At 39.1% G+C, this 25,273-nt stretch overlaps 1 protein-coding gene across 4 annotated transcripts in view; it reads left to right on the top strand.

Annotated features, from left to right (window-relative positions):
• The window catches only part of HDAC11 (histone deacetylase 11), an 88,603-nt gene that overhangs the window by 45,947 nt on the left and 17,383 nt on the right, over positions 1 to 25,273 (top strand). For 3 of the 4 annotated variants that reach the window (XM_034776361.1, XM_034776360.1, XM_034776358.1), the window contains 5 exons: positions 1,473 to 1,549; positions 3,093 to 3,155; positions 12,155 to 12,251; positions 19,951 to 20,129; positions 23,944 to 25,135. In XM_034776361.1, the coding sequence (XP_034632252.1) occupies positions 1,473 to 1,549; positions 3,093 to 3,155; positions 12,155 to 12,251; positions 19,951 to 20,129; positions 23,944 to 24,186 (659 nt within the window). In that variant the 3' untranslated portion in view covers positions 24,187 to 25,135. Of the gene's footprint in view, positions 1 to 1,472; positions 1,550 to 3,092; positions 3,156 to 12,154; positions 12,252 to 19,950; positions 20,130 to 23,943; positions 25,136 to 25,273 lie in introns of those variants that run through there. The other variant, XM_034776359.1, reaches the window with a different exon arrangement.

The following is a 25,273-nucleotide window of genomic DNA, read 5'->3' as shown; positions in this document are numbered from 1 at the left end:
TACAGTAGATTTGAATTTTTTGTATTTTTAACCATTTGTTTGGTGTTTTTCAGTAGGTCAATTGGAATGACTGAGATCACTTCATTTAAAAAGAGACTTAATTGTAATAATAATAAATTATAAAGGGTATAGTGGAAATAAATCTGGCCTTCTTTCTATCCTTTCCTATAATATGGCAAAAGAAGGAAGGTCGATGACTGTAGAAGGAATAGTCAGAGTTATAATTAGCTTTTGGATTTCACAGAGGTCACAGATGTTCGATTTTTTTCCACCTTTTTCATATGTTTGTATGATAATTCTAAAGACGGTAACTCCAATGTAGTGAGCATCTGGGCAGCCATCATGTCTTAAAAAGAAGAATTTTAGCAAGTTTGTACTTCCAGAAAGAGAGAGAGTAAAAACAAATTAGTTATGTGTAAATATAAAATATTACCTCTTTCATTCTTCTGGACACATCTTTCTATTGTTTCTTAGTATAATCCTCTAGAGAGTAAACATCCAGTATGAAAAAAACATAGGGACATACTCCGTGGAAATTCAAATGAAATTATGTTTGTCAGTTATATGGGTCAGATATATGTAGCTGGTTTATCAGTAAAGTGTTATGGATTTTTATATAAAAATGCATTGTATTTGTGATTAAAAATAATGCTATGTGGTGAATGTTTGGTATATACATTTTTAAAGAGCAACTCTTAAAATCCATTCCTGATCTTAGTGTTGACTCAAAACAATATTTTGCATCTATCCTACAGTTTAATAGCCCATGGACGTAGGAAGGCCTTGGGTACATTGGCTGTAGTGACTGACAGTCAGTGACAGTTCTTGTTTTGGGCTGTTGCTGACCCCTTACTTTCAGTTTGAGAAGAACTTGCCCATCCCATCCAATCCACCCCACAAGTTAATTGGGTACATTGTGGGGGTTTTCATTTCCCCCCTAGATAATTCATTAAGTTATTACTGTGGTAGAGGAAGGTAGTACTCTAGCATGCCTGTTACACAGTTACTGCCTCAAGTAGATTTACCCTTTGCACTTTGATGAGTTGAATTGGCCTCCTGCTTTACTCTAAACTAGAGCACGTGGCTCTTGGTGGATAGGCCATGGATGCAAAGTGCCTTAGTACAAAGGCATGGGTTTTAATATAAGGTATAATTGTAGGGAACACATCTCCTTTGAGCCTAGTTCTTCATATGGTTGCAAGATTTCCAGGTTCTGGGACCAAATCACTTCAGATTGGGACACATACTGCTTCTTTATCTTGGGACCTGATGGGCCAGATATATAGAACATGACATTGAATGTGATATGCTACCAGGACAATGGGTTAGGGGTTTTAGATGCTCTGTTCAATTTTAAAAAATGATGGTCATTGCTTAAGTAAACAGCAAACAAACATTTGCAGTGACAGTGTTTTCCATAGTATCTAGCTTTTTAGTCTAGTATTTCTTTAAAGTTACATTTTTACGTTTAGGTGGTGGCTTCCATCACTGTTCAAGTGATAAAGGTGGAGGATTTTGTGCATATGCTGATATCACACTGGCTATTAAGGTAGGACATTTAAAAATAATTTTCTCTACTGTTTGTACAAATGAAAAAATTTATCAACATAAATTTCTTAAATCGGTAGTCTAACTTACATCTTAATAAACAGAAATAAACAAAACAGTCTGTAGACAGGGATCAGTATTAAAGTAGTCTAGGGACTGATCCTGAAGCATTTATGCATGCATAACTGTCACTGATGAGGGCAATAATTTTGTGGAAAAGGGCTGCAGAATCAGATTCCTGCAGGTAAATATGACTCAATACCGTTTGTTACAATTCTTTCTTTAAAATAAAAATGCTTTTTAAAGTACCATAGGTTAAAATCTTCAGTGGGAACTGTCCTGATTCTGCAGTTGGCGAACCTGGCACCCACATGGGGCTCCACTGATTTCTACGGAAGTTTGCGTGGACACAGGTATCCGCCCTCAGGATCTTACACTTAATGCATTTTGTCTTCCTAGATAAAAATGTGAAGTCTTCGAAAATAACCTTACAAGGGAGGGGAGAGAGTTTAAAATAATTGATTATATTTAGTATTGTATGTTCTATAAACAAACATCCATATGTAGAGGCTGAAATAAGACCTCCTGTAATTAAGACTTAATTACTCTTACAAAGTATATCACAGAATATTTGCTAGCATGCTATAAAATACTACCAAAAATAATTAAAATGTTAAGATATAAACAAATACAGTACACTATATGGTGCAGTGCCCTAACTTCTTTTGGATGTTTACTGATTTGAAAAATCTCTTAATCTGCCCTGGGGCTCCCAACTATTCCAAAGCACATTGGAGACTATAACTCTTCCATAGTTTGTACATGTACTAAAGACATTTTTACCATCCATTAGTTAACAGTAGTTACTGTTATGACTTAAAGAATTTTTGAAAAATGTTAGTGTGCTTTCTCAGTCACATGGAATAGCAATTAATGAATTCCACTACTAATTTACAAAGTGACTTTGTAAAATAAAGTTTGATCCCTACTACAACATTCTCCAACTTTTTTTTGAGGGAGAGAGAGAGGGATGATCTTTATGCACATTCAGTCATTATCACAAACCAGATAATATATTTATCCTACACAATCCTTTAGAAATGTAAGCCATTGATGATGTGATAACCTGCATCACCTCTTGCAGCTCTAAACACAAGAAGTGGGACTTTTGTTTTTTCAATTATAAGATTTGAATCTGAAAGCTAGCCTATAAATGTAGTTCATGTATATAATGTGATGCAAATGCATGAATTCTCTTTGTGTATTGGGTCCATGAGCTTCTCAAGATAATTGTTTTCAAACCATAAAAAGCCCTCTCTCTGTTTTATGTAATTATTCCTTCACGTATTGTTAAGTTTCCATAATAAAGTGTTTCAAAAATATCTAGCCCTTAATTTTTGGCAAATAAGAAATATATACACTGCATTCAGTTCAAAAATGAGATGTATCATGCAAGTATCAAGCTTCCATTCTAATCTCTCATCTACTGTCCTAACTGGAGTGTTTTTTCCCCCTCTTTCCTCTGTACCTACCTATGATTCCAGTTTCTATTTGAAAGAGTAGAAGGAGTGTCTAAGGCCACTATCATAGATCTGGATGCTCATCAGGTGAGTGATCCACATGTTCGGTGCTATTTAAAAAAAAAAAAAAAGTTTAACTAAAGAGCAGAAATCGTCAAAAATATCATTTTTCTAACTATTATGGTAAAAATGTAAGTTACAGAATGCAAAGGTAACCTCAATTAGAAAGGATTTAGGAAATAAACGTGTAGCATAGTAGGCGCAAAGCACTCCACCATAAGTCAGTTAATTACCTGACCTGATATTTCTTAAGTTGATATTATTATATAATTACAGAAATAGTTTTAGTTCACTGACACATAAATATAGTCCCATTTTTTTAATAAGTTATTGGAGAGCCTGCTCTTATCTATTCATTTGTCTGCTAATCAATAGGGTGCTGGTTTCTAACAAAGTGCCATTGGGATTCAGGTTTGGTTGATGATTCCTTCTGTGCTGATTACTGTGCATCTTCTCTAGATTATATTTAGTAATCAAATCAGTCAGGTTTTCCGATTGTTTTATAGTTTTTTCTTCATGCATAAACTATTTTTAATCCTTATCTATCTAGTTCTAAAAATTTGTTTACCTAAGTTTGCTCCTCTATGATTAGCTTCTAAGTTTTTTTTATTTTTCTCTTTGCTCCTCGAGCTTCATGTATCATTTAGCTTTCTTGTATCACAGTGCATTAAATCAAAACTTTAATAAGAAATCCTTTTGAGCCACTGAGTTAAGATCCATAGTAGGGAGTACTTTTTGTTGCTGCCCAAGCTAAGTGTCCTGCTGCAGGCACCAACAGATCAGCTTTCTTCAGACCACAAGTATTGATTAACTCAGGATTTGGCTTTGGAGGATGAGTTTAGCAGTACGTGCTAAACCTTAGGACTGGGAAACCAGAGAGTTGATTTGTAGAGTAAGTAGGATTCAGAAAATTATACCCGTATTGCCAATGCCAGGACATTGAAAAGCATGAGTCAGGCCTGAAAATATCATTAGGGGGCTTTAAGAAAAACACCAAATATCACAAGACTTTCAATAAAATCACGAGAGTTGGTAATACTGAAAATCTAACTCTGTCACTTTCCCTGCATGTGGTAACTTAAATGGAACTTTCACTGTAAATCAGTTGCATTTTAAACAGATTTTCTAGAATTATTATTTCAGGTAAGCTAGGGAGTGGATCCATGCTCATTGAGGCCCAATTCAGCAGTCCAACCCTAGTCATTAATGCTCTTGAGTATGTGCTTAAGGCCCTTGACTGCAATGCACTTAAAACTAGGGCTGTCAAGGCATTAAAAAAATTAATCTCGATTAAAAAATTAATCACTATTCATCACATGATTAATTGCACTGTTAAACAGTAATAGAATACCATTTAAATATTTTTGGATGTTTTCTACATATTGATTTCAATTATAACAGAATACAAAGTGTACAGTGCACACTTTATATTTATTTTTTATTACAAATATTTGCACAGTTAAAAAAAATAGTATTTTTCAATTCTCCTATTACAAGTACTGTAGTGCAATCTCTTTATCATGAAAGTCGAACTTACAAATGTAGAATTATGTACAAAAAATAACTGCATTCAAAAATAAAACAATGTAAAACTTTAGCACCTACAAGTCCACTCAGTCCTATTTCCAGAGGACATGGGTCCATGTTGATTCCAGGTTCTGCTCGATAACAATTCAAAGCAGTGCAGAGCGATGCATGTTCATTTTCATCATCTGAGTCAGATGCCACCAGCAGAAGGTTGATTTTCTTTTTTGGTGGTTCGGGTTCTGCAGTTTCCTCATTGGAGTGTTGCTCTTTTAAGATTTCTGAAGGCATGCTCCACACCTCATCCCTCTCAGAGTCTGGAAGGCACTTCAGATTTTTAAACCTTGGGTCAAATGCTGTAGCCATCTTTAGAAATCTCACATTGGTACCTTCTTTGTGTTTTGTCAAATCTGCAGCAAAAGTGCTCTTAAAATGAACAACATGTGCTGAGTCATCATCCGAGACTATTATAACATGAAATATATAGAGCTGGAGACTAGGGTTACCATATTTAAAAAATAAAAAAAGAGGACACTCCACGGGGCCCTGGCCCCGCCCCTTCCCCACCCTGGCCCCACCCAACTCCACCCCTTCCCCGCCCCTTCCCCAAAGTCCCCGCCCTAACTCCCCCTCCTCACTCCCAGCCATGCGAAAAGGGCTGCCCCAGCGCTACCGGCTTCACGGTTTGCCGGGCAGCCTCCTGACTCTGCACCCCTGGCCGGAGCTTCCCCAGTGCAGCTGAAGCCCGGGAGGGGAAGCGCCCAGCCGGGGGCGCAGGGTCTGGAGGCTACCCGGCAAACCGTGAAGCCGGTAGCGCTTGGGCTTCAGACAGCCCCCATACCTCCGGACCCTGCGCCCCCGGCCGGGCACTTCCCCTCCCGGGCTCCGGTGGCTCAGGGTCCGGAAGCATGGGGGCTGCCCAAAGCCGGTAGCGCTCGGGCAGCTCGGCTCTTAAACAGAGCCGAAGAGTCAGGGGAGGAGCACAGCAGCCGCGGGAGGGGAAGTGCCCGGCCGGCGGTATTTTTCCCAGACATGTTCGGCTTTTTGGCAATTCCCCCCGGACAGGGGTTTGATTACCAAAAAGCCGGACATGTCCGGGAAAAACCGGGTAACCCTACTGGAGACATACAATTCTCCCCCAAGGAGTTCAGTCACAAATTTAATTAACGCATTTTGTATTTTTAAATGAGCATCATCAGCAGGGAAGCATGTCCTCTGGAATGGTGGCTGAAGCATGAAGGGGCATATGAATGTTTAGCATATCTGGCATGTAAATACCTTCCAGTGCCAGCTACAAAAGTCCCATCCAAATGCCTATTCTCATTTTCTGGTGACATTGTAAATAAGAAGCAGGCAATATTATGTCCTGTAAATGTAAACAAACTTGTTTGTCTTAGTGATTGGCTGAACAAGAACTAGGACTGAGTGGACTTGTAGGCTCTAAAATTTTGCATTGTTTTGTTTTTAGTGCTGTTATGTAACAAAAAAAAAATCTACATTTGTAAATTGCACTTTCACGATAAAGAGACTGCACTACAGTACTTGTGTGAGGTGAACTGAAAAATAGTTTCTTTTGTTTATCATTTTTATTGGGCAAATATTTGTAATCAAAAATAATAATATATAGTGAGCAGTGTACATTTTGTAAAACGCAACAAAGAGTCCTGTGGCACCTTAAAGACTAACAGATGTATTGGAGCATAAGCTTTCGTTGATGAATGCCCACTTCGTCAGACGCATGACATTCGCTCACGAAAGCTTCTGCTCCAATGCATCTGTTAGTCTTTAAGGTGCCACAGGACTCTTTGTTGCTTTTTACAGATCCAGACTAACACGCTACCCCTCTGATAGTGTACATTTTATATTCTGTGTTGTAATTGAAATCAATATATTTGAAAATTAGAAAACATCCAAAAATATTTAATAAATTTCAGTTGGTATTCTATTGTTTAACAATTTGATTAAAACTGCAATTAATTGCAATTAATGTTTTGAGTTAATCGCGTGAGTTAATTGCGATTAATCGACAGCCCTACTTAAAACACGTGCTCAAATGCTTTGCTGAGTTAGGGTCTAATGTTTTGCCTGGGAAGGATGATTAACCTTAAGCTTTTGTAAGTTCAAGCAAAAATTGAAATAGCATGCTTCAACTTTTTGCCTCTTGAGACTCTAGGCCACCTGTTTGCTCCTCTAAAGAGGAAAAAAAAAAATTCACCGTCAGTCTTTTCAAGAAGAATCAACAAGGAGCATCCCCAGTTATGTGGAGAACTTTTGTTAGATGTGTGTATGTTTTCCTGCTTATTGCAGATGACATGGGGAAGAAGAAAAAGGCATCTTGTTTAGCTTTTTGTGGAAGTGCTTACAGCATTTTTTTGAATACCTAGTTCCAGGTAATGATTTGGGTCTAGTGGCAGAGTCTTTAATGAAAGCCCCTAAAATTAAAATGTTCATAGGTAAAATTTTGGTTTTTGAAAAGTATTAGAGTACATATGACTACAGTGGCTTTAATGAAGTACATGGTTACACATAAAGTGTGTGTTGTGATGTCGTAAATCTCAAAACAGTTACTTTGAGCAAGAATTTGCAAGAATCTTTACATAGTTGAAAGCTTCACAGAAGAACATAGACCTTTTTGATGCATGCTCACTTACCTGCCTGAAGACATATTTAAACACTGCACACATTGTTTTGATACCAGGATGTTGTTCCTGAATTATATCCCCTGGTAAGATCTTTGGCAAGCATATAAAACTTTATTCAAATCAGCACCTAGATAACTACAGTGATGGATGGATTAGGAATACCTAAGAGAAAGAGAAATCTCACCTAATACTAGTCAGGATATCAGGATTTTAATAATCCATTTAGGGTTTTCAGGAAATCTTTACACTTTCTCACCTGAGACACTTAGTTTTTTTCTTTTGTAGTTGGAGTGCCAAAAGGAATGAACCCTTCTCTTGCTGCTTTTTGCAGCTTCTGACCCAGCTTTCTATAATGATCTCTGTAATGTCTTTTATTCTTTGGCAAGGGGAACTTTCCAGTGTACTTCTGATCTCTGACAGTGAGCTCCTGAATGAAGCTATTCTTAGTTCTCTTCAAAGCACGTGCTCTGGAGACTTATTTTCACTAGTAGAAATTTCTTATTTAGTAAACTAAAGAAAAACTGACCAGGTTAAGGTATGCACTCTTTCTTCTGTTGTTTCAGACTTAAAAACAAAAAGCGCACGGCTCCTGCTTTATTCTAACTGAGTGTAACATAGCTAAGCACTGTAATTTAGTATTATATCTGAACCCGCTTATTTACGTATTTGGAAGTACATGTTAGGTACATCTCCACAGCGAGCCTTCCAGCCCAGGTTAACACACTCACGTTTGTAGGGCTCTAAAAATAGCTGAGTAGGCAGCAATTTGAAGTTGCAGCTCAGGCTGGAACTCAGGCTTTGAAGCCCCTCTCGCTCCCCACGCTTTATTACAAGTGGCTTATTACAAACAATTATTACTAAGTGGAGCTATCAAGAGGAACATATGATATCTAATCTTAGACATCTGCAGTGGCTATCAGTGCATTTCCAGGTGCATTTCTGTATACATTTGATCAATTTATTATTAGCAGCATTGTTGTAGTCCTGTTGGACCCAGGATATAAGAGAGACAAGGTGTGTGAAGTAATATCTTTTATTGGACCAACTTCCAGTAAAAGATATTACCTTATCCACCTTGTCTCTTACATTAGATCAATACAGTGTGGCTGTAGATGCCTAGGAGACCACCCATCTTGACGCCTCCAGTTAACTGTGATGTCTTGGCTAATAGTCCTTACTTTTGAGTGTTTGGGGACTCAGTGAAGAGTTACTTCACTCATTGGTCCAACAGGAATCATCTGGCCTTTAGGGAACAAAGTAGGGTTAATCTTTAAAAAAAAAAAAAAAAATTCCCAGGTGGTTGTTGGTGATAAATGTCTAGCTTATCTTTAAGGAGGCTATTTTTGGTATACATGGATCAACATATTGTGAAGTTTGTTTTTGTAACCATGTAATTACACCCAGAGAATGTTTTGGTGCATTCTGTAACTCCAAACCGAGCAGGCTTTAGGTCCTCATTTTAGCAATAGGCCATCTCTTTAAACAATGCTTTTGCTAAAGATTTGTACTTGCCATTTGCAGTATGTATCAGAAACTTTCTGCTGCAGGACACTTTGGATTGTTTGTATTGGGTGTTCAGCAAACTAAAAGAATTGTATCAGCAAACTGTAAATTGATCTGTGCAGTGGAGAAGGTATATAAATATACGTGTGTACTTGAGGAAATTTTGCTGACCGACTTTCAACAGTAAGATAGTTTTTGCCATTTTAAAAGCAACTGCTACACTGCTACACTGTCACACACACACACACACACACACACACACACACACACAAAATGTTCCATAATTGAAAACAACTAATAAAATTTGGATTAATACAGTCTTCCCTTTGTTTACTGGCAAACTTGGGGCCAGATTCTGAGAACTCATGTACACCCAAACCTTCTCATTTTATTTAATAAGAGTTGTGGGTTCTCAGCAACTCTTTGGATCAGGCCCTTGAGCAATTATAGTACTGGGATTCAACCCTAGGATCTGCACTCTTTTTTTTTTTTTCTCTAGCCATAATCTATGCAATGTTATTGTCATCTCTCCCCTTCCCCCTTTTCCGGCCCCCAAATACTCAGTAAACCTTCATCATCTTCTCACTTGCTTCACCCATTTGGATAAAGATAAGTTTTCATTTCATGTGGAAAAATAAAGCCTCACTTTTTAAAGCAGAGACTCTTGGTCCTGGAATTCCGTGTAATCTAAAAATAGTATACTGTGAACTCAGAATGAAGCTGACAACACAAACCTGGCCAAAAAAACAAAAAATCTGACAAGCCAAAGAAAAAAGAATGAATGGAGAAAACCAGACACATTGGCTACTCTATCAGTCAGCAGCCAGGGTAACCCTCCAGAGGTAATTAACTTACTCTTTAGAAAGATACCTTGATAAAGCAGTGCCATGTACTACTACTAATTTACCTTCCCACAGATTTAATGTGCCTCGTGTGGTCATGGTGCAGCTCCCCCCAGTGCTCTAAAAAAAACACCTCAACGAGGGGCATAGATCCCAGCGCAGGGAGCACGGTTCCCAGCGCTGTGGCACCGTTTACACTGGTGCTTTACAGTGCTGCAACTTGCTGTGCTCAGGGGGGTGGTTTTTCACACCCTGGAGCGAGAAAGTTGCAATGCCGTTAATTGCCAGTGTAGACAAGCCCTTTTAGTCAGTAAAAATTAAGACAGCTGTGGTCTAAATAACTGGTTATAGAAAATCATGGGATCATCACTTACTGTGTTTGATTATTAATTACTCAGCACAGCCCGGGTGTTTGATTATATTTTATGCTCCTTAACTGTGGCAATAAAGCTACCTTAATAAAATGTTCACTGTTGCAAATTTAAGCTGAGTTGTAGCTCCATCATGTGGCTAGAATGTAGAAATATTTTCTGGTCTACATACAGTGATGCAGCCTAACAATCGTTGAGAATTGCTCAGCATCCCATAAGAAACAAGGGACTCTTAAAGAGAATTATAATTAGTTCAGCATGCATAATCACTGCAGCAACTTCTACAGGAGATGAGTTTGACCTTCAATGCTTGTAACGGGGAGACTTACTTCAGGCTAACGGAGTACAGTATATATACATACACACATACACCCCTTCTAAAGAAGGAATGATTTATTGTGTGTACTGAGAACAGCTCTCATCTCTGGTAGTAAGATTTTCAGCAAAATCCTAATAAGGGGCTAAAAAGTTTTTTGTGTAGATTTGTTTTATAAACCTGATCAGTCCATACTGTAGACTGATTACCTTTACTGTTCAGCAATAAAAAGTTATTTATTTAGAAAAGCTGGTAATGTAGTAAAACTGCTTTTAATCAGAAATGTATACTGTATTTTAATGTGGTGTTAATCCACTTTTGAGGCAGTTTCATTGCTATGATGAAACATAATGATCTAGAAGGATATATTATCTTCCAGCCAGCACGTCTCTTATCTGCATGCTAAAATTGGCCATGAAACAAGACCATAGATTATGTAATGTTGTTACTTTGTATTTCTGAAGGGATCTTTCAAAGTGTGTCAAGGCTCTCCGTTAAAATGCTTCTCAAGAAATCTCTGACCTTATAGCTGTTGTGCCAGTGATCTGTAGATTATAGGCTACATCATTCCCTCCTACAGTGTTTCCCTTTCATTAGGGGAAGGAGTATGTGAGGTAGCAGACTAGATAAGAGCAGATCTGCCAGTGTCATGAGGAAGTTCCGTTACTCTCAGGGCACCCTCTGAGTCCATCAGCCTTGGGAACTTGGCTCACTCCAGAGCTTTACTGTCATTAGTTCTCCATCTTTGTACTACCCTCTTCTTTGGGGCCTGGGAGTAACGAAGTAGTGCATTAAGCGTTCATGCTCAGCCACCTCTAACAGGCCATATCAGTGGCACAGAAACATGCAGTGGAGCATTCATTTACTCTCCACCACCCTTTCACATGTACTAGCCAGTTTTAGCGTTGTAATGGCTCTTTTTCTCTTGGGTGTCTCCAGGACTGGGAACTACAGCAGAGATACAACTTTGCAACTATTCAGAGAGTTTTATCAAGTAAATGTTAAATTACACAACAAAAATACTGAAAATATTATTTTCATGGATTTACTCCTATACTTTGAAATCAAATCATTCTGATTACCATCTTGCTTTCATTCCTTACATCAACTCCGACATAATTTAACATATTGTATCTTGTGAACCACTAATTAGAGATTGTTTTATAATGTCTGATAGGAGTGCAGATGACAGTCACTGAGATCATATTGGAATTCAAGAGTTTGGAAAAAGGAGATGATGATCAGAATCTGATTTTCCCTTTACCATTCCTCTCCCTACCCCAAAGTCCAATCTTTCAATAAAGATTCCTGGCTGTACAATGGTAGAAGGTAGAATGTAATATGTTTCTCATTTAAATTTTATTGATATGACTTTTGCAGTTTTTCCTGAAAGTTAATTAACTTTTTCAACATTTCATTGATTATCAAAAAAACTCTGGTCTCATTTTACATATTCTCAGTAGCTGACAAGGTTCTGGAACATAGTGTGGTTAAAGCCTAGGACTTGGTCTGATTTTTATTCCTAGCTTGGGTACAGACTTCCATTGTGACACTGAGCAAATTGGCTGCTCAGTTCCTTAGTTTTCCTGTCTGCAAGGGAGTATTGTAATGCTAATTTCAGTAATATTTGTAAAGCACCTGGGGAGCCTCAGATAGAGATGCAGGTATTGTTATTCACAACATCAGAATAACCTTTAAGGATATAAACAAGAAAAAGTACCTAGAACATTAAACACTGTAACATTGTATTCTTAATTTCCTTAACGCTCACAGATTCTTTAATACTGTGTTTGCTTGCTAAGATTAACCTACTGAAATTTTCTTATAGGGGAATGGCCATGAGAGAGACTTCATGGATGATCATAGGGTGTATATTATGGATGTGTACAATAGATATATTTATCCAGGGGATGGATTTGCTAAACGTAAGTACTTTTCAAACTGATATGATCTTAAAGTATTAAAAATGTATTTACCACAGAACAGTTGCTTCATTTACCACTGAAGTGCTGCTCACTCTGAGGTAAAATACAGCAACACAAAAATATTGATGAACTTAATGTAAAAAAATTCCCTGTGAGGATGTTTGCAAAAAGTTGCAGCAAATATTTGAACTTCAGTGTCTGTCATGGTTCTGATTAGCCATGAGTTGCATAGTATTGGTTCTGGTTCATTGGCTGGCTGGATTGGACCCCAAGTGGTCAAGAGAGAGGGTTAAGAGAAGTCATTTAGTTTATTTTATGTTTCTTTAAAGGAGAAGTCGTAGTTATACTTCTTTCTTTAGCCTAGTCTAACGAAAATGATTTATGGGTCTAGCTATACCAGCAAATCCTCCTAGTGTAGATGCAGTTTATATTGGCAAAAAAGTGTCTTTTTTGCTGGTATAGCTTTTACCAGTTCCATGAGCATAATAATCTATACTGGCAAAAGCATTCATACCAGAATAACTATGGTATTAGTATGCACTAGTGCTTTTGCTGGTAAAATCACACCCCTAAGCAACATTACTATATTGGCAAAAGTTTCTAGTGTAGACTTGGCTGTTGAGGTAAATTTTATTTTTTCAAAGTGTGTCTGCTTTTTAGAGTTAAAAGAGTAACAGTAACAGTGTGATTTGTTCCATGTGTTTTTCCTATCAAATATATATTGTATGTGTTCCTTCCTGCATTATCACTGCTGGCCTTTCCTGTGGGAGGCTTACCTCAAAGTAATATGATTAGATCAGTGTGCCTGTCTAAGGCTACATCTACACTACGGGGGGAGGGTCGATTTAAGATACGCAAATTCAGCTACGTGAATAGCGTAGCTGAATTAGACGTATCGCAGCCGACTTACCCCGCTGTGAGGACGGCGGCAAAATCGACCTCTGCGGCTTCCCGTCGACGGCGCTTACTCCCACCTCTGCTGGTGGAGTAAGAGCGTCGATTCGGGGATTGATTGTCGCGTCCCGATGGGACGCGATAAATCGATCCCCGAGAGGTCGATTTCTACCCGCCGATTGAGGCGGGTAGTGTAGACCCAGCCTTAGATGCCTATATCTGCAAACTTTATTTTTCATCTTATTTACCAAGTATACTATCCATGGGTGTGTCCTTTTCTTAAGGGCATCTGCCCTAACTTCAATCTGAAAGGAAGTATGTTGTATTGCCTCTGATTTGAGATTTCTTCTGCCTGGGTCATTATTCAGTGCCCTAAGGGCATCTGCTTTTTGACATATGTTCCATTGGATTGAGGCATGTGCATACAATGAAGAGAAACAATAACAATAATCATTATACATTGGCAAAACAGAGTGATATCTCAAAAAGCAACAGAGGGTCCTGTGGCACCTTTAAGACTAACAGAAGTATTGGGAGCATAAGCTTTCGCGGGTAAGAACCTCACTTCTTCAGATGCAAGTGATATCTCAGTCATACTTGTTGTAAAGTGGCAGCAACTAGATGTGAAGAGACAGGTTTACCATTAGCATCATGGGTTTGTTACCACAGAAAGCTGCTGCAGAGGCATTTAATTAAAATATATAATTTAACCTAAACATGTAGGAACTAGGCACACATCTTTAGAGGCCAGAGGTGAGGCACCTGCCCACATAGGCTTAGGCTGCTACTGATATGCTGTAGAATTCTAGGGATGAAACATTATTTCATGGTTGTTCTAACATAGATGATACCACCCTGGCATTTGTGTATGAAATCTCACAAAGGCAAACATTTTGCAAATGAGAAGTTTCATGTCATGACATGATATACTGGAAAAGCTGGATGGGCCACATTTTGAGGGCACAAAAATGCACAAAACCAATTGGGAAAAATAAGTTAAATTATTCATGATACTTTTTGTTAACTCTACTTAGTAGGTCTATATGATATAGGTTTGGACCTATCATAGGCAGATACCACTCTTAGAGGCTGACAGAGTGTATGGGCCCAGGACCTGAGTCACTAAGACAGGCCTGGGCTTCAGGACCATAAGGCCCAGTGGCCAAAGTCGAAGCAGCTACCCTTCTTCCCAGGGCAGTATGGTCCAATGGCCAGAGTCAGTAGGGCTGTCCAGTGGTGCAGGACAGTAAGGTCTAGTGGCCTCCGGTGGCCCAGTTCACCTCCCCACATGTTGGTAGTGTCTGTGGCGGGTTGGATGGGGTAGGGGCCCAGGCCCACTCTTCTCAACCAGGTCCTGATCCAAGGCCCCAGGGAACTGACATCTCGCTGCTCAGTCTTGGTCACCCGTCGCTACCGTACCATTCCCAGGGTCACTTCCTACCCCTTCTTCCAACACAGGGGATCCCTCAGCAATCACTGCCTCATCTCCGTTGTCCTCGGCAGTCGGCTGGGGTTTGGTAGAGGCACAATCCTGGCTGACATCAGCATCTGGTGGCTCCGGCACTCTCCCAGCAGGAGCTTGCAGCACACATCTGCTCTCATCAGAGGTCAGCCCAGACTGACCTGAGCTGCTCCCTCTTATACTGTGGTTCCAGTCGGAGCATGCCCAGCAGGTGTGAGGGGCTGTAGCTTCCTCAGCCCATAGTGTGGGGTTAACCCCCTCCAGTCCAGTGCGGGGCAGGCATATCTCATAACAGGACCCATTCAGATGAGGCAGTTGAAGCACTAGTTGAAACTTCTATGAAGAATAGCATATCATGACCGCTAATGAGAAGTAATGTTTCTTCCAGATGTTATTAGAGGAATTCAACTATGTGCAGCTCGCTGTGCAAAGCAGTGGTTTTGTTTTGGTTTTATTTGGGAATTTCACTACATTTATAATTGACTGACATGTTGATTTTTAAAATGACAAGTTCACCAAAAAGCAATAGAATTCTTCCTGTAACGGTACCTGAAAATTCATTAAGTGTTCATTGATCATCAAGAAAAAAATCTTTAGACTTATTTTAGGTATTCTCAGTAGTGGATGAATTTCTGAAATGTAAGGTGCCAGCATTAGCTGGTCTTGTTAGTAACCCATTCAAGATACTATGCAAAACATCCAAATAGGCTAGACTTGCTATTGATTTAAGGACAACTGTCACTACTTAGAATTTTTTATATGTTTTCATTAGACTAAACATATTTTAACAAATGGTTCATTCAGGATTAGCTAACTCTACGTAACTAGGGATCATGTTCCCTGCAGAATTGTTATTTATATAAGCCTTTAGAAAATGAGAAACCTCTGAATATCCTGTAAGCATTTTTAAAAGAAATAGAATACTCTCACAACTGTTAGACACTGGGTATTTGGTGTTTCACCATGGGGTTTCCCTTAAGTATGGTGGCCTCTCATAATTAATTCATTGGCTATTTAAATTAAAAGGGAAAAAGCCTAAATTTGGATTGATCTTTTGATTCAGTTTGATAAGCTGCAAATGTCTGTGGCAGGCTTGATTTGTTTACAGTGTCAGAGTGCAGTGTGTACTTTTTTCTTTCTGCTTAATTTTTTTTAATATAACTGTCACTCTGATAAATAGCATACTTGCTTAATTTGGATGATTGACAAGGAACACATGCAATGCAGTACATCTTTCTTTATTTTTCGAATATTTTTCGCCATTGTTTACATGATAGCATACACATTTCAAAGTATTGCATCAAAAATGTTTGTCCAGGGTACATCATGTCTACCAAGAGAAAAATTACTAACAGATGAAGTTAAAACAAAATTGGTCAGTGCATTCCTATACTTATTTATCAAATAGCAATGTTTTCTAATATATGGAGTGTAATTCATTTATAACTTTTCCATGAAAATGGAACATGCTTGTTGATTTTAAATGGCAACCCTTATGTAGTTTTAATAGCTGTATTTAGAAAAAATGGTGTGAATTGTTGTTGGCTACTTTACATTTCCTGCTGTGTGGTCCTTTGTTCAATTCATGCTGCCTCTTTTTTTATTAACTAAGCATATCAAACTTGCGTTAGTATTCTGTTAACGTTTTGCATGTTGCTTAATTGTAAGACTTTTATGAAATAAGTGTGTGAACAGTACCTAAAAGGTGACAGTCATCCTAGTATAGATGGTCCATTTAAGCATCTACATACAAGTTCAGTTATTTTTAGGCCATGAATATATGCCTCAAACCATGTGGAAGGCATAGGCTCTCTTTGCAATGGGGTGAGTTTCACCCCAAAGCCTCTGAAAATAAAGACAATTGCTAAACTTGTCACACTTCTGTTTCCACCAGGCTTGGTATTTTCTTGCTGAGATGGAAAACACAAAGACTCTCAGTCATACCAGCCATACACATCCAATCAGGTGCTTTCCCCCTGCGGGTAGTGCTCTCAGTTCTGCCAATTGAAATGTGACTCATAATCCAGATGAGCAAAGTTTCCCCTTCAGCTCCTCTTCCTCACTACTAGAAGCTACTCCTGGGGTTTCTGAGCAGTCAGCTAAGTTTTCCTCCTTTATCATTACTCCTGAGGGAATTCTGTGCCAAAAAATTATGCACACAATATTCTAAAATTCTGCAAATTTTATTTGTCAATAAATAACTGTGGCTCCAGCATGGCAGTGGGGAGCACAGGCCACTGGCAGCATAGAGGTAGGAGATCACCATGGGCACTCAGTATTGCACAGAAAATGGGAAGGCTCCCAGCACACAGAAGGAGAGCACAACTGGCACTAGGACCCAGGAGGAGGCGTTCAGCTGCAGAGTCAGCGGAGCCGAGACACAGCCTCCTTCAGCTGGGCGGCTCTGCTCTTGGGGGCAGTGGCACATAACCCCGTGTGCCCCCCATGCCTTGCCTCTGTGTGGAGGGGGGAAATCTCCACCAAAAAACTTCACTCATGGTTGCCCCCCACCCTCGCATGGCTTCCCTTTGCTTCCCTGCCATTTTCTGCAGGGAAACGCAGGAAATTTGTGGGGAGGGGGGGCATTCTGTGCAGGCGCACAGAATCCCCCCAAGAGATATCATACTTGTATGGTCCCTGTTACTGTAGTATCTGAGTGTCTTGCAGTCTTGATTGTATTTATCTTCACAACACCCCAATGAGGTTGGAAAGAGCTGTTATCCCAGTTGTACAGTTGGGGAACCAAGTCACCAAGATGCTAAGTGAGTTGCCCAAGGTCACACAAGAAGTCTGTGGAGGAACGGGGACTTGGACCTGGCTCTTCCTAGACTCATGCCCTGAGCATCCTTCGTTGTCCTGGTGACTCCTCCCTCTTTTACTCACTGCTCTCTTTGCAGGCTCCCTCACCCCACTGTGATTCTGGTGTGATGCAGTGGGGAGGAATAGGAGGCCGGCACTGCTACTACTTAGCTCTAATCCCAAGGGAGCAGCCATGAAATGAGGGAGACAGGATCAATGAAATTACTAAGAAATTTGGGAGAGAAAGTGTTGACGAAAAGGAGTGGGGAGGGATTGGACCGTTGTGAGAAGAGGGCCAGTGTGAAAGATTGGGGGAGAAAAGTCAGAGAGAGACAGTGAGGAAGGGGGCAGGGGAGAGAGAAAGCAGGTGTGAGAGAGGAAAGAAGGAAAGGAAACACTTCAGGGACAGATAAGGAAAAGATAGTCTTGTGGCTGATGTAGAAGACTCCAGGTCAGGACCAGGGCCGGCTCCAGGGTTTTGGCCACCCCAAGCAGCCACAAAAAAAAAAAAAAAAAGCCGCGATAGTGATCTGCGGCAGCAATTCGGTGGAAGGTCCTTCGCTCCTAGCGGGAGTGACGGACCGTCCGCTGAATTGCCGCCGAATAGCTGGACCCGCCGCCCCTGTCTGGAGTGGCCGCCCCAAGCACCAGCTTGCTGGTGTCTAGAGCCAGCCCTGGTCAGGACCACTGTATTAATTGGTGCTGGAACTAAGGGTGCTGGGGAGTGCTGCTGCTCTCCCTGGCTTGAAGTGGTTTCTGTCATGTACAAGGTTTACAGTTGGGTTCAATGGCTCTCCGTACTCCCACTATACAAATTGTTCCAGCGCCCCTGACTGGGTTCCAGTCTCAGTTCTGGTATTAAGTCAATGTGTGACTTTAAAACAGTCATGCCACCTCTTTTTGCCTCCATTTCCCTTTTGTAAAATGGGACTATTGATAGCAGCCTACCTTAAGATCCATAGAAGTATTAGCAGCATTAATTTCTTATTAGAGAGAGAGAGTTTGAACCAGAAAAATCTTGCATGTTAACACCCCCAAAAATGTCACTTTAGCTACTTTGAACTTGGCAACTATACACAGTAAGCAATTAAACATTGTAATCTTAGGTTGCGTTTGCTGAAGATGAGGACATGGTACCTGAGAGCTGTGGGATATGGGTCCATGATTGTCAGAACTGACATTTAATGGTTTAATCAGAACAACACTTATCTTTCTTTCTCTACTAAGTGTTTCCCTCCTCTTTTTAAACTCCATCCAGCTATCGTATTGTTTCCCCTGAACGTGAGCTAAGTATTGTCCATAGTTGTATGCAGGAGGACAGCTGTGCATAATTTTATGAATATTTATGTAACAACAAGAGCAGAAATCATGAAGAATAATATCAAACAAAGGAAGCAGAAGTATGAAAGGAGTAAAAGAAAGATGGAAAGACACAGAACAACTGCAAAGCTGGATGAGGACTGGAATGCAACAATGAGCCTCATGAAGATTATTAGGACAAATTATTATCTATCATTATAATTTTTGTTTATATTCAGTGGATCTAGAAGCCCCAGTGTGTTTTGTACAGTACCTACAGAATAATGAGCCACAGTCCCTACCCTGAAGGAAGTCTGAAATGGATTTGATTTGTCTATTTGTATTTTAATGTATTTGTAAGTTATTCAAAACTCTCTTTCTGTGCACATAGCTAGGCTATGGAACCTTTTGTGTCCTTTCTCTTATCCTCATCCACCATCCGGCATTTCTTCCAATGCTTTGCTCCACCCATTTGTAGTTATTTGACTTCAATTAGGCCCCACTCTCACAATCAGATCTGCGGGGGCAGACCCATACAGAACCCTGCTGACATCAAAATAATCAATTAGCATGAATTAGTGTTTGCCAACACACCTGATTACAAGATAAGGATATTTGATGGTAAGCAGTTTTGGGCATCGATACAGCACTTTGCACAGAGGGACTCTGATTCTGCTTGTAGCCTCTGGGTGCTGCTGTAATACAAATAAATATTAATAATTTATCTTAATGATCTTTGTCTTACCAGTCTTTCATGCCAGCACTTGTCCTGCACTGCAATTAAATTTTTTTTACATCTTTCTTTTTCTACTTTCAGGCTTTTGTGTCTTTTGTCAGTTTGGTGATATTTTTACTGATTTCCTTCCCAGTTGTTGAATATTTATGGGATAAATATAAATGGAGATTACTTTTATTCAATAATAGTCCCTCTGTATTATGTTCTCTTTTATTCATCATGCCTAATTTTTTTTTCTTTTACATGTAAAAATGTTCCCAGATTGTAGTGTTTAATTTAGCTGCAGCTTTTTTTTTTTTTGCTGGAGGTGGGGTGGGGGGAAAAGGGGGAAGAAAGGTTGCTAAAATGTTTTTAAGTTAAAATCTTATGAAATTATGTATATTTTCAAAATGTTCATAAATTGTAATCTTTATGCTTTTCATCTTGCTTCTGTCTGAATCTTGCTTTTTCCTTCACAGCATGGTCATTAGTTTCTTTGATTCAGTTTCATTAAACCAATTTTTTTTTAGGAGCCATAAAGCGGAAGGTTGAATTGGACTGGGGTACAGAGGACACAGAATATCTTCAGAAGGTACAGACACATGTGGAAGGGGCATTAAATGAATCGAGGCCAGACATCATCATTTATAACGCTGGAACTGATATCTTGGATGGTGATCCACTGGGAGGTCTTGCTATTTCACCTCAGGTTTGTTTAACAATACAATATCTACAGACTTTACTGGGATTTTTTTCCCCCCCAGTGAATACCAGCATCAATGGCTGTATTCACCACAACTTTGCCCCCTTACCTCGGAGACTTTGGAACCTCCCCAGAAGCTAATCACATCCTCCCAGTTGATGGTTCTTTTCTGCTGAAACCTAACATCACGCTATTCCCTGATCTTGAGCTTCTCCTCCTTCGTGTCTTGTCTTTCCTCCCTTAGTCCCCAGGAAAGGACAGACATAGCAACTGCAGTTTTGTAAGTTATCTTTTTCTAGCACTTAACTCATTAGCTGTCCTTGTTCTTGGCCCATAGCTTGCAAAACCTTAAGTGCAGACAATAGGGAAGGAAAAAAAGAATAAGTTGATATGTGTATCAGTCCTTCCTGCTGAATGTTTTCAGATTTCATAGAAATGTAGGGCTGGATGGGACCTCGAGAAGTCATCAAGTCCAGCCCCCTGCTCTGGGTCAGCACCAAGCAAACCTAGGCCATCCCTGCCAGGTGTTTGTACAACCTGTTCATAAAAACCTCCAATGATGGTCATTCCTCAGCCTCCCTGGAAGCCTGTTCCAGAGCTTAAGTACTCTTAGAATTGGAAAGTGTTCCTAATATCTGACCTAAACCACCCTTGCTGCAGATTAAGCCATTTACTACTTGTCCTGTCCTCAGTGGACACGGAGAACAGTTGATCACAGGCCACTTTGTAACAGCCCGTAGCAGTCTTCATCCCTCTCTGCCAGTGCTGCCACAGTCAGCAACTAAAGAGCCTGCAGAAGCTGGTGGGAGAGGATGGGGCCAGACAATCAACTAACTGCTGCCAGCAATGCTGTGGCTTAGCGTCTGGTACAGTTCCCCTTTGGATCCATGCTTTGTCCTGTATAGGCTGAGGTAGTTCTAAATGTCTGTAGATCTGCCCTCAATACATCCTTGCTGATAACATGCAACAAATATTGTTTTATATACGTTTGTCTTAGGAAATTTTCTAATGAATCCGATCCTGAGCTCTGAGAAATCAGCTAAAATACTTTAGGATACAGACATTTCAGAAGAAGCTTGAATAATGACATAGCATGCAATGGGGTTGGTGTTTAGTTGTCTGAGTGATGATGCTCATTTTCCATTGTCATTGATGATAGAAGAGAAGCTCAGTATTAATGCTGAATTGATAAATTTGCAAATTGTTAAGCAAGCAAGCAGTCATCAGAATAGTTCTTATTATTAACTATTCTCTGATGTAAATATATGTATATTTCATTTAAAGAAATTCTTCTTGAAATGGGAACCAAGATTAGCAAAGGAGAATTTTAGCTCCAAGTGTTTGGACTCTGGAAAGAATATTTTCTACTTGAAATGTTTGAATTAAACTCCCAATTGTAAACAAAATACAGATCATATTATGCTTAAAGCACATAAATGAGTATCTGGAGATCTAGGTTCTATTTTTGGCTGTCTGACTTCTTGTGTGATATTGAACAAGCTATTTAATAGTCTTTCTGTGCCTCAGTTTCCCCATATTTAAGATATGGATTATTCCTTTGTGTGAGAACATAAGAATGGCCATACTTAATCAGACCAAAGGTCCATCTAGCCCAGTATCCTGTTTTCCAACGGTGGCTAATGCCAGATGCCCCAGAGGGAATGAAGAGAACAGGTAATCATCAAGTGATCCATCCCCTGTCGCCCATTCCCAGCTTCTGGCAAAAAGAGGCTAGGGACACCATCTCTGCCCATCCTGGCTAATAGCCATTGATGGACCTATCCTCCATGAATTTATCTAGTTCTTTTCTGAACCCTGTTATAGTCTTGGCCTTCACAACATCCTCTTGCAAGGAGTTCCACAGGCTGACTGTGTGTTGTGTGAAGAAATACTTCCTTTTGTTTGTTTTAAATCTGCTGCCTATTAATTTCATTTGGTGGCCTCTAGTTCTTGTGTTCTGAGGAGTAAATAACACTTCCTTATTTACTTTCTCCACACCAGTCATGATTTTATAGACCTCTATCATATCCCCCCTTAGTTGTGTCTTTTCCAAGCTGAAAAATCCCAGTCTTATTAATCTCTCCTCATACTGCAGCTGTTCCATACCCCTAATCATTTTTGTTAATGATTAGGTTTAATTCACTCATATTAGTAAAGCACTTTGACATCCTTGGATGGAAAATGCTCTAGCCGTGCAAAGATTGTTGTTCCTTTTTAGATTTCTGTGAATCACAGAATCATAGCTATTAAGTTATCTAGCCCATCCTTCTGCAAGTTCAGAATTTTTCGTTATAGTATATTTTTCTACATCTGAGTCCAGTCTGTTCTAAAATGTACAATTTGCTGAAGCTTCTACTATTTCACTTAAGAATCTGCTACACAGGAGTTGTTGCTGATGTTCATCCTAAATGTTTAATCTTCATTTCATTTCACACTTCCTAGTTAAACCCTTTATCCTTGTACAGTACAATTTAAACAAACAAACAAAAAATCTTTAGACAGATTTTAAAAAATAGTTAAAATAGCCACATTTAAATATTCATTTTCACCCTTTTTTCATTTTTCTAATTTTTCCCCCGGTATTTTTCCCTGATGCATTTATAAGGGATCTTCTTATTTTTCTTAACACCTTTGTCTTGCACAGACTCATTTTATATCTGTTTGGCTGCTTCTTTCCTCACGGTTGTGATTTTCAATATTCTTGTTTAGTTCCTTTCCCCTTCTCTATTTATAGTAATTTTTTAACCTTTTGATTTCTGAACAGTCCATTGTGAAGCTACATTTCTTATTTTTATTATTGTCTTGGAGAGGAGTTGTAGTGGGTTTTATTATGTGTCTTTTAGGATTGTCCTTACTTTGTCCATACATGTGGATTTTAATATGTTTTCTCATTAAGTAATTCTGTATTCCCTTTTCCTTCAAAGGGAAGGTTGCTTGAACCTAATAAACTTTACTTCTCTGTTGCATGTAGTAAAGAATGGGTATTCTTTACTGGGCTGAGTTCAGTGACAGTATAGAAGCGCTTGATCACTAGTCTGTCCTATTATTCTCATGTTTTAGAACGTTCCCCTCTGTTAGTAAGAAATAGATCTGGAGTGGTGCTCTTGTTGGATTCTCTACCGTCAGGATCATGAAGTACCCCATTCAACTGCACAGTACATAGATAGGTTCTTATAGTAGTAATATTGTACCCTTTTTAAAGGACGAGGCAAGCTGATCTTGTGGTTAAGACACAGGACTTGGACTCGAGATCTGGGTTGAGTTCCTGGTTCTACTAGGAATGTCTTATGTGATCATGGGCAAGTCACTTGATCCTAAGCATGCTGAAGTTAAGTATGTGCTTGCATGCCTTTCTGAATCAGGGCTATTATGTCTTATAGTCTCAGTTCTCTATCTGTAAAATGGGGATAATGCTTCATTTTTCCACCCCTTTTCTGTGATGTATAGGTTTTCTGTGTAAGAACTATCTTATTATGAGTCTGTACACTACCTAGCACAATGGGGCTCCAATCTGTTGTGACCTCTCCTCACCACTGTAATACAAATAATAAATAGTCTTTGAAAAGTTTGTGTATAGAAAGCCAAAGCATACTGTTTGATACACTACTAGAGGGATATTTAAATAATTTAAATAATTATTTAACAGATTTTCATTGTATTCCTATTAGAAAATCAAACATATAGATCACATAATGGTAATTTCTTATGTATATAAGGCCATAAAAGTATAAGCTACAGGCTACAAATCCATACCAGTAAAAATAAAACTAAGTGACATTCATATCATTTCACTTTGTTTTTCATTTTTGTAAATATTCAGGGAATTGTTAAAAGAGATGAAGCGGTATTCAGGGCTGCCAGAAGCCACAGAATTCCTATCTTGATGGTGACATCTGGAGGCTATCAGAAGAGGACAGCACGGATAATTGCTGATTCCATTCTTAATTTGCACAACCTGGGGCTTATTGACAAGGAGCTAGCAACCAGTGAAGCTAAAAACCCCAAGGTAGAACTGATGATTAGAGAATCTATTTTAGATTTAACTAACCTGTCATTGCAGTAAGACAGTACTGTTTTAGAAAGAAAATTCACTAATTGTATAGTGTTTATATATAGGAACAAAAAGTCTCCCCAGCTCTGTCAGGGTTAATATAATATAACATGAGAGAAAGATTTATTTGCCTATAAAACATTAACAAAGTAGAGATACTAGCTAGTCCCAGAATGATGCAAGTGTCTAACTTGCTTCTGAAGCACTCTTGAGTAGCTATGGTATGAAAGGCAGCAGATCTTTGAGAATTAATTTAGAGATATACTCAAGGGCAGTGTATTTTTGTTTATAATATATCGTATAACTAGCTTTAATTGTTTCTCTAATTTTTATGGAAAGTCTACTGTGTTATTGAAAGGGTTGTACGGGTAGGCTCTAAAGACTGTCCCAGGCCACTTAGTAATGGTGCAGTTGTTTCAGTAGATGGGAGGAGGGAAATTTTAAGCCCAGAATAGAACAATTTGAATGAGAGGGCTTCTCAATAATTGCAAGGACAATAAAAATGCAAATTGAATTGTTTTTGTGCTGTACCTATATTTTCTGGATTTTGATAGTACATTTTGGAAATGTACATAAGTAGATGAGATAAAAACTAGCAGAGAAAGGAGCAGTATTGAGAAAGAGAGGAACAGACGAGAGGTGTGAAGGGTAATGTGACAGTTGTGACAATGTGCATGTAGTTTGAGCAGAATTTTCCACAATATCCTAGTAACGCAAATTGTGCACTTTGGCACATTTTATTGTAACATTAGAGACCCATGTTGATCCAAACAGTTGTCAGAAATATATCCTCCATTCAATAATTCATAATACTTCTCTGTATATTTATTATTCCTGTAATAATAATGAGGATCGTGCAACATTATTTGGTAAATGTTCTGCTCTAAGTTCAGCACCTCTGGTTAATCTGACATCAGCAGATAATTCAAAATGTTAAAGAATCACAATCTCTCACATTTACATGCACTCAAGTATCAGGGGGTAGCCGTGTTAGTCTGTATCTACAAAAACAACAAGGAGTCTGGTGGCACCTTAAAGACTAACAGATTTATTTGGGCATAAGCTTTCGTGAGTAAAAACCTCACTTCTTCGGATGCAT

This window comes from Trachemys scripta, chromosome 7 (genome assembly GCF_013100865.1).
Source record: "Trachemys scripta elegans isolate TJP31775 chromosome 7, CAS_Tse_1.0, whole genome shotgun sequence".
Classification (NCBI taxonomy): Eukaryota; Metazoa; Chordata; order Testudines; family Emydidae; genus Trachemys; species Trachemys scripta.
The sequence above is the reverse complement of the archived record's forward strand: the minus strand, read 5'-3'. Positions and strand labels throughout refer to the sequence as shown.